General features: G+C 56.0%; 1 protein-coding gene across 1 annotated transcript; it reads left to right on the top strand.

Moving 5' to 3' along the window:
- The first annotated feature begins 4,623 nt into the window (after positions 1-4,623).
- Positions 4,624-8,665, top strand: LYPD3 (LY6/PLAUR domain containing 3). The gene is made up of 5 exons (XM_027619562.2): positions 4,624-4,705; positions 5,327-5,458; positions 6,194-6,364; positions 6,646-6,807; positions 7,664-8,665. The coding sequence occupies exons 1-5, from the start codon at positions 4,624-4,626 to the stop codon at positions 8,149-8,151; spliced, it is 1,035 nt and encodes a 344-aa protein (XP_027475363.1). The 3' UTR covers positions 8,152-8,665.

The raw sequence follows: 8,665 nt of genomic DNA, 5'->3' as shown, positions 1-8,665 counted from the left end.
TCCTGCCCCCCTGGATCAAGCACCCCACTTTGAGCTCCCCTGTCCCATCCCTGAACACCCTAGGTCATCACTGGTAATGGATCTGTGTCCCATATGGACTAGGAGTCCCATGAGGTGAAAGCCAGTGGTGTCCTGGTTACTACCACATCCTCAGCACCATAGGGCACATTCATTCCATGAAAGTGGAAAAAATGCTTCCCTTTCACCTCTTGGTCTTTGTACATACTGTTCCTTTTGCTTAGGTACCTTTCCTCACTCCACCCTACTACTCATCATGTTGGTCACAGCTCAGATGTTTCCTTCACCAGGAAGCCTTCCCTGATTCTCCTCGCTGAGCAAGGTGCTTCCTCTGGGCTTCCTGTGCCAGCCAGCCATGATCCAGCCTGTGCCTCCGCCATCACAGCCTTGACGACTCTGGGTCATCACTGTCGATGAGTGTGTCTTCTATGCTGGATGGGAGCCCCAGGAGGTTGTTCGAGTCACTATTCTGTCCTTGGCACAGCAAAAGGCCTAGGTGCAAATTAGGTGCTGAAGGAACGTCTGCTGGCTGAATAAACTGATGAGAAAGAGCTGCTGAGGATCGAGGACAGCAGAGAACAAAGCAGACAAAGAAATGGCTCTCCATTCTTTCAGTCTTACTCAAGGTGTCCCCTCCTTTAGGAAGCTCTCCTTGATCCCTAGGCTGGATCAGGTGCCTATTCTGGGCTTCCACAGTCCCCTGGGATTGCTCACTACAGCCCTGACCACTCTAGGCCCTCACTGTGTAGAGACAGGTCTTCGCCCACTGGAAAGACCTCTCTGGAATGAGGCACTCAGTCTCTCTGGTTCCTATTTGCTTAGGGCCTGGGCATCCTGTTTCAGGATTTCTTAAGGCTCCAGATGCGGTGCTCCTGAGTTTTGGGAATACAAACACCTCAATCCCTGGGCCCTCCGGGGACGGCTGTGTCCCTTGGCCTCTACCCCCGGGTGCCAGACATCTGGATTCTTGGATCAATTCATCCCCCAGCCCCTCTGCAGACTGAGTGCTCACGGAGGCCAGCCTCTCAGACATGTGATCAGTGTAGTTGACAGGTCCCTGTGCCGAGAGCCCTTTCAGGTGTGATGCTCTGTGGTTGCCATCTGGAAATTCTTAATTTTCTTTTTGAATTTGGATCTCGTAAGTTCGGTCTGAAGGGATGTCAAGCATGCGCTAGAGGGGACTGGAGCCTTGGCTCACACACGGCTTCACCTCCTGCCACCTCCCGCGTCCCTGGGACAGGTTCTGTCTGCCTTTCCCTCCCTGCCCCTGCCCCGTGACCACTGTCACCTCCAACTTCAGCAGGGCCTGGGTGCAGCCGGGAAGAGCAGGGTCATGCACTCGTGCCTCATAGCATCTCGGGTGGGGCATGGCAGTGGGCAGCTGCCTACCGGAAGGGGAGCCCAGCAACCCAGTTGCTCTGGCTGTGGGACAAGGTCTGCAGATACCTGTGAGGGTCTGTGCTCTCAAGTGTCCAAGGTGTTTGCCTTTGGGAATATGACATTAAACACCAGGAGGAGTGGAGAAAGACGGCAGAAGAAAGAGAAAAATGCATTTCTATTTTAATACCTTTAATGGCATTCTTTCCTGCCTTTCGAACCGGGTCCCCAATATTTACATTTTGCACCGAGCCCCACAAATTATGTAGCCAGCCCTGCCCCTAACCCCACCCCTTCTCTGACACATCCCAGATTCTATGTCCCAGAGGGAGTGGGTCTGAGGATAGGCTGGGAATGTCACCGGGCTCTGGACCTGCCTTGGCCCAGGGTACAGGAAACCATAGTGGATATGGCCTCAAGGTTGTCTGAGGCCCTGGCCTGACCTCCAGAGCTGGGGACTGCCTCTACACTGACCTCTCTGTTCACACATCTGGGGAACCAGGTTCTAGAATCACTTTGCAGTGACCTCTGGGAACAGGAGCAGGGAAGAATCACAGAGCAGGTGTAAGGAGAGGCCCCGCATTCAGCCTTCCCTCTGCTCGCTGGGCCTGGGCCAGGTTGGGGTCAGCACCCAGGATCCAGGCAGGCCTGAGCAAGAGGAGACTCCCCACCCTGGGTACCACTCCCTCCCAAGATGCTAGTTCTTCTGGTCTGGCTAGTTGGGGTTCCTCCCTGAAACTCTCCCACGCAGCTGGGGCCTGCAGGGCCTCTGGTCCCAAACACACAATAGTTACAGTATTATTACCCTGCCTCGCTCCATTCCTCAGGAGATAGGGGTTTTCAGGTCCTTTTGGCAAAAGAGGCAGCTGAAGTTCAGAGAGGGAGTCCCAGTTGCTTGTGGTCACACAGCAAGAGGATGGCACAGGCAGGATTAAAATTTCAGTCTGTCCAATTTCAGAGTTGATACTTTGATGCTCCTTCCTTTATTATAAAACAGATGTCTCAGAGGCTCAGAGAGGTAAAGACACTTCCTTGGGGTCACACAGCAAACCCTAAGCGGGGCTGGGATTTCAAGGCTGGAAGGCTGGAAGGCAAGGAGGCAGGGGCCCAGTGCTGGATGACTTCACAAGTAGTCATTCACTTTCTCTCTGTGAGCCTCAGCATGATGCCAAGTGACGTCACCTATATATATGACTGAGGTGCTAGTCATTATTGGGAATAGGGGTGCCCAACGGGGTCTGGGGAATAGATAATATCTTTATGGACACAGCCGCTATTTTTCCCTGGCACAGAAACATCTTATCTATGAGCTGGGAAAAACAAAGGAAGTTTAGAGATGTAGCTTATATAATGATATAATATAGTATAATAATATAAATGTTATTATATAATAAACATAATCTATATAAATACTATAATATAACACAGCCTAACGTAACATAGGCAGTCACTTATATGAGCCTGGATACGGGGATGCTTAGTCATTTTGCGGTTCGCAGGATGTTCTTGTTTGTTTTGGAATTCAGACACGGTGATGCAGTGGTCCTGAGTGTGTCCCCCTCCAGCACGTCACAGTGTGGCCCTGGCTGGGGTTGGTGTTCTGTGTTGGCGTTGGTGTGTAACAGAACCCCACGGCCTCACTGTGGGTGCCTGGCCAACTCCCTGATGTCAGGGGCTGCTTTTCTTTACCTGGAAGACTGTCCAGCTCCCTCACTGGTCCCCTGGCCTTCTCTCTCCTTCCAGAGTCCTTTCCTTTTTTACACAGAGGCCACAGTGACATTCTTTCTTTTTCTCTCTCTCTCTTTTCTTTTTTTAAATATAATGTACATTTAGCGAAGTATATGAGTATACAGCTGTGTAATTCTTTTTTTTTTAAGATTTTATTTATTTAGGGGCGCCTGGGTGGCTCAGTTGGTTAAGCGACTGCCTTCAGCTCGGGTCATGATCCCAGGGTCCTGGGATCGAGCCCCGCATCCGGCTCCCTGCTCGGCAGGGGGCCTGCTTCTCCCTCTCCCACTCCCCCTGCTTGTGTTCCCTCTCTCTCTGTCTCTCTCTCTGTCAATTAAATAAATAAAATCTAAAAAAAAAAAGATTTTATTTATTTATTTGTCAGAGAGAGAGAGAGAGAGCACAAGCAGGGGGAGCAGCAGGCAGAGGGAGAAGCAGGCTCCCCGCTGAGCAAGGAGCCTAATGTGGGACTCGATCCCAGGACCTGAGCCAAAGGTAGATGCTTAACCCACTGAGCCACCCAGGCATCCCCAGCTGGGTAATTCTTTGCAGATTTGTACACACGTATAACTACTGCCTCGAGGAAGAGAGTGGGGGCTCATCACCATCGCTCCTTTGGGACGATGGAATCCGTGTTCTGTTCTAGAACTTCATGTAAACGGAGTTACATGGTATGGTTTATTTGTGTAAGGCTTCTGAGCTCTACATAAATTTAGAGCCTCTTAACATTTATCCACCTTTCTCAGAATTCACTGAAATCTCTTCACAGGGCCTGTAATGTCCTGACCAGTCTAGTCCCTGCCTGGCTCTTGGGCCTCAGCGCCCACCTTCCTCCTCTTTGTCGTCTGAGCAGAATGTCCTCCCTCTGCTTTGTAATTGGCTCTGCCCCCCTGTCTTTGAACCACAGCTTGAAGGACACCTCCCGGCAAGCTTCACTGACCAACCAGCTCCCACCCCTGGACTCCATACCTCCATACCTCCTCCTTGGAGCTCCCTACACTTCTCCCTTCATTGTTCCTTGTATATAACAGTTGGTGTGATCACTTAATATCTGTCTCCCCCATCAGACAGTAAGCTCCGTGAGGACGGGCACTGGTTCTGTCTTGCCCTCCAACAGTTGCCCAAACCAAAGCTTGCCCCCCGTTACGTACTCATGAAATATTTCCGGAGTGCTGAGTGTCGAGTAGACCCTTTTCCCCATTCTGAGCCTCAGTACTTTCCCCTCTACCTGCTTCCCCCCCCCCACCCCGGGGGCCCCAAACACACAGACTTTCTCCTGGGGACTGTCAGGGAACCTTGCCTCCTGCCCTTTCCCGCCTCAGCAGCTGTGGGTGACGCACCCAGGGGTGGGTGCCCCGCCCCACGGCGGACGCTGATTTGGCCTGGTTGGGCAAGGCCAGGGTTGCCTGGGGGGAGGTTACTCATCCTGGGCTCAGGTAAGAGGGCCCAGGTTGGGAGGCGGCACACCCAGGGGGGACGCTGAGGGAGCAGGACGGAGTCATGGACCCTGCCAGGAAAGTAGGCGCCCAGGCAGTGATCCGGACGACAGGGCAGCTGTTGCTTCTGCTCCTTCTTGGAGGAGGTGGGTCTGTGGCCAGGAGGGGATGGAGGGGGCACAGTAGGGGCTCTAGGAAGGAGCTGTCTCCTACAGGGGGAGCTGTGGGGAGGATCTCCCATCCTGAGCAGTAGGGGGCTGTGGGAAAGATCATCTGCTCCGGTCGAGGGGGCTGTGGGAGAGATCCCCCACTTTGGGCAGAGGGGGCTGTAGGGGAGGATTCCTGCCCTGGGGGACCGTGGGACAAGTTCTTCCATCCTGAGCAGATGGGGGCTGTGGGAAGGATTCCCCTGCCCTGGTCAGAAGGGCAGTGGGAAGGGATTCCTCACTGAGCTGCCTGGACTGTGGGAAGAGTTCTGCCATCATGAACGGAGGACTGTGGGAAGGTGTCCCTCCCATCCAGAGCCGGGATCCCCCATCTTGAGCGTCAGGGGCTGTGGGAAGGATGCCCCCACTGCAGGCATAGGGGGCTTGAAGAAGAGGAGGCACCAGATTTGTGGGGAGGTTTTCCTTACTCCTGCCCTGCAAAACGGTGGGCAACAGCATTGTCCCGTCCCGGGGACAGAGGGCATGGGAAGGACCATTTCTCCTTTTCGGGAGGAGGCTTCAGTAGGGATCCCTTAGTTCTACTCGGCCCTGCATCCCCAGGAGCGCAGGCCCTGGAGTGCTACAGCTGCGTGCAGAAAGCAGACGACGGATGCTCTCCGCAGAAGACCAAGACGGTGAAGTGCGCGCCGGGCGTGGACGTCTGCACAGAGGCCGTGGGGGCGGTGGAGACCAGTGAGTGGGGCCCTCTGGTCCATTCCCACCCCTACAAGCTCCGCCAGCCAGGCCCCGCCTCCTTTTGTCCCGCCCCTTCTAAATGGGCCCACATCCATCAGCGCCCTCAAAGCGTCCCTTTCAGCCTGGCTGGAAGCCCTTCAACACAACCACGCCGTTAGGGCGCGGGACTGAGGGGTGAGTGGGGTGAACTGGGAAAGCCCGGATTTGGGACCCGGTCCCCTTCGAGGGCACACCCTAGCCCTTTGCGCCCCGCCCCTGAGACCTCCCTACTCACCCTGTCCCTGCCGGAATCCTCTATCCAGGTAGGCCCGTGATCATGCAGAGCCCTCTCGAGGTCTCCCTCTAGGTTCCCTAGACTGAGGCTCCGCCCCGCTGGCCCATTCCCGGGGGGAATGCCGCCCCTATCGAAGGCTACAGCTCCTGGGAGTCCCCACCTGTCCCTGCGCCTGTGCCCTTTCTGTCAGTCTCCCAGTTCCTTCTTAGGATGCTTTCTGCGGTTCTGTCCCTCTATCGCCCTCCCCCCTCGGTTTTGTCCAGAGTCTGTCAGCCTGTCTGTTCCCTCGGACTCAGCTCTTTGAGGTTCTGCCCCTCCGTCTGTCTTTCGATCGGCTTTCTGAGGCCCCTGCCCTTCGACCGTGGCCCGGCTCTCTTCTGGGAGGGGTAAGGGGGGTCCACTAGAGGCCCTGCCCCGAGGCCCCGCCCCTGACTCCGCCCCCTCGCCGCTCTCCGCAGTCCACGGGCAGTTCTCGGTGGCAGTGCGGGGCTGCGGTTCGGGGCTCCCGGGCAAGAATGACCGCGGCCTGGACCTTCACGGGCTTCTGGCCTTCATTCAGCTGCAGCAGTGCTCCCAGGACCGCTGCAACACCAAACTCAACCTCACGTCGCGAGCGCTCAACCCCGCAGGTCGGTGGGGGCGGGGCCCTAGGCTCGGGGGCGGAGCCACACCGCCGCTGAGCCACTAAGGTGATCCCAACCCGGAGGCGGGAGAACTCGACACGGGCTGGGGGCGGGGCCACGTGGGGTGGGACGCTAGAGGCGGGGCTGGGGGAGGGAGCGAGGCCACTGGGTGGGGTCGGGTCACACCCTGGGCGGGGCTAGGGGACTGAGCCCGGGGTCCGTCGGGGGGCGGAGACGTGCTTCCGGAACCTTCTGGACCCCTTCCCTCCAACCCGCTGCCCTCGCAGGCAATGAGAGTGCGTACCCGTCCAACGGTGCCGAGTGCTACAGCTGCGTGGGGCTGAGCCGCGAGGCGTGCCAGGGCACGGCGCCGCCCGTCGTGAGCTGCTACAACGCCAGCGACCGGGTCTACAAGGGCTGCTTCGACGGTAACGTCACCCTGACGGCAGGTGAGCGAGTCGGGAGCTCGGGGTCGACAGGAGTTGTGGTAGCCTCTCCGAGGCCTCATGGGCGGTGGGTAGCCCTTTACCCGAAGAGTTCCCCCACCTCCAACCCGTTCTGGAAACTGTAGGCCTAAGTTCTTGTCTTATGCTAGAGCGTCAGGAGAAATGCAGCTCTATGCCCAGCGTAGCATGGGGCTACGGATGCTTTTGCTCTAGAGGTTTTTGGGGGGAAATACATTTCCGTAGAGGCCTGCCAGGTGCAGAACGGCACGATGTGCTATGGGAAATATAAGCCTCCAAGCTTCTAGATTGCAGGGACTCTAGTTCCGACTCCTTAAAACTCAAGGGGTTTGCCCCCCCCCCCCCAACCACTTAGGAGAGAGGTAGTTCATCCAGCTGGCCTCTCTCTGCCTCAGGGAGCCCTGGGGGATGTTCTTCAGACGCCTCTTCTGCCAGGTGTATTATGGGAGATGTAGTTCTGAACTCTTAAGACTAAATTTTGGCAGGGGTGGGGGTGGAAGGGAGAGAGACGGGGAAAAAAATGAAGAGAGGGCTGTAGGGAAAGTTTGTTGGGCTCTTTGGTCTTGTGAGAGGTGTATCCCTGGCCAAACTGTCCCAACTTTTCTCCCAAGGCATTGTGGGACTTGTAGTTCATCCTACACACTTTTCCTCTCAAAAGTGGGAAATGTGGTTCACCATGTGCCAGAGACAGTGGGACAGAGTTTCTCAAAGTGGGGCCTGAATTGAGACTTCGGATTAATGGATGCAGAGCCCTTCTGTCCCCCGTTTTGGGGGTTCTCGCCCTTGTCTTGCCCCTATCTGCAACCCTCCCACCACCGACCTACCTGTCTCCCTCCTGCAGCAAATGTGACTGTATCCTTGCCTGTTCGGGGCTGTGTCCAGGACGAGTTCTGCACCCGGGATGCGGTGACAGGCCCAGGGTTCACACTCAGTGGCTCCTGCTGCCAGGGGTCCCGCTGTAACTCGGACCTCCACAACAAGACCTTTTTCTCCCCTCGAATCCCACCCCTTGTCCTGTTGCCCGCTCCTAAGCCCACCACTCTGGCCCCAACCACCTCTGTCACTACTTCTACCCCAGCCCCAACCACTGCTGTCTCTACCACCAAACCCACCTCAGCCCCAACCAGCCAGACTTCTCCACAGGAAGTACATCCTGAGACCTCGTGGAAGGAGGAATCTAGCTTGGCCGGAGGTGCTGCTGGCCACCAGGACCGTAGTAATATGGGGCAGTTCCCTACAGAAGATGTGGCCTATGGTAAAGGCTCTGCAACTTTCTCCATTGGGTTGGGGGCCCTTCTGTTGGCTGTGACTGTTGGCAACTTACTATGAGTTTTCCCATCTAGAAACCTCCGTCTTGCCCTATTCCCCGGCCCTGGGCACCCTCTCTTCCATTACTTCCCTTTCCCTGCCTGGACTGGGCTGGCCCAGCCTCTGTTCTTCCAATCTCCCCCACTCTCCCCAGATTCTGCTGCACTGGTTTGCGGCTTTGGGAAATAAAGTTACCATTGTATATATCCTTCCAGGGTGTTGCAGCTTTTTGAAGGCAGGAAATGCATCTCCCTCATCTTTGTCTCTCCCTCCTCTCCTCATGGTGCCTGGGACCGAGAAAAGTCAGGGCTGTCACAGGGAAAATGGGAGAAATAATGATAAGCTTCCTGTTTGCCTTCTTATAGCCAATCTGGAATATGGGGGGTGGAGTGGGCTAATCATGCCCTCCTGTGCTGGCTGCTGCCCCTGCCCCCCATCTCTGTGGCAATTTTTTGGGCAGCCGACTTCCTTACTAGACTGTGAGCTCCTCAAGGGCAGGGACTGTGCCTTATGCCCCTGTGTGGTCAGCTTCTGG

Source organism: Zalophus californianus, chromosome 17 (assembly GCF_009762305.2).
Source record: "Zalophus californianus isolate mZalCal1 chromosome 17, mZalCal1.pri.v2, whole genome shotgun sequence".
Classification (NCBI taxonomy): domain Eukaryota; kingdom Metazoa; phylum Chordata; class Mammalia; order Carnivora; family Otariidae; genus Zalophus; species Zalophus californianus.
Note: the sequence above shows the minus strand (reverse complement) of the source record. Positions and strands in the feature narration are given on the sequence as shown.

Bases quoted from the DNA above. Each gene is read 5' to 3' on its own strand.
- LYPD3 (XM_027619562.2), top strand. From the start codon at position 4,624: ATGGACCCTGCCAGGAAAGTAGGCGCCCAGGCAGTGATCCGGACGACA. The intron at 6,365-6,645 runs GTCGGTGGGGGC...CTGCCCTCGCAG, and splicing joins GCGAGCGCTCAACCCCGCAG to GCAATGAGAGTGCGTACCCG. The intron at 6,808-7,663 runs GTGAGCGAGTCG...TCCCTCCTGCAG, and splicing joins TAACGTCACCCTGACGGCAG to CAAATGTGACTGTATCCTTG.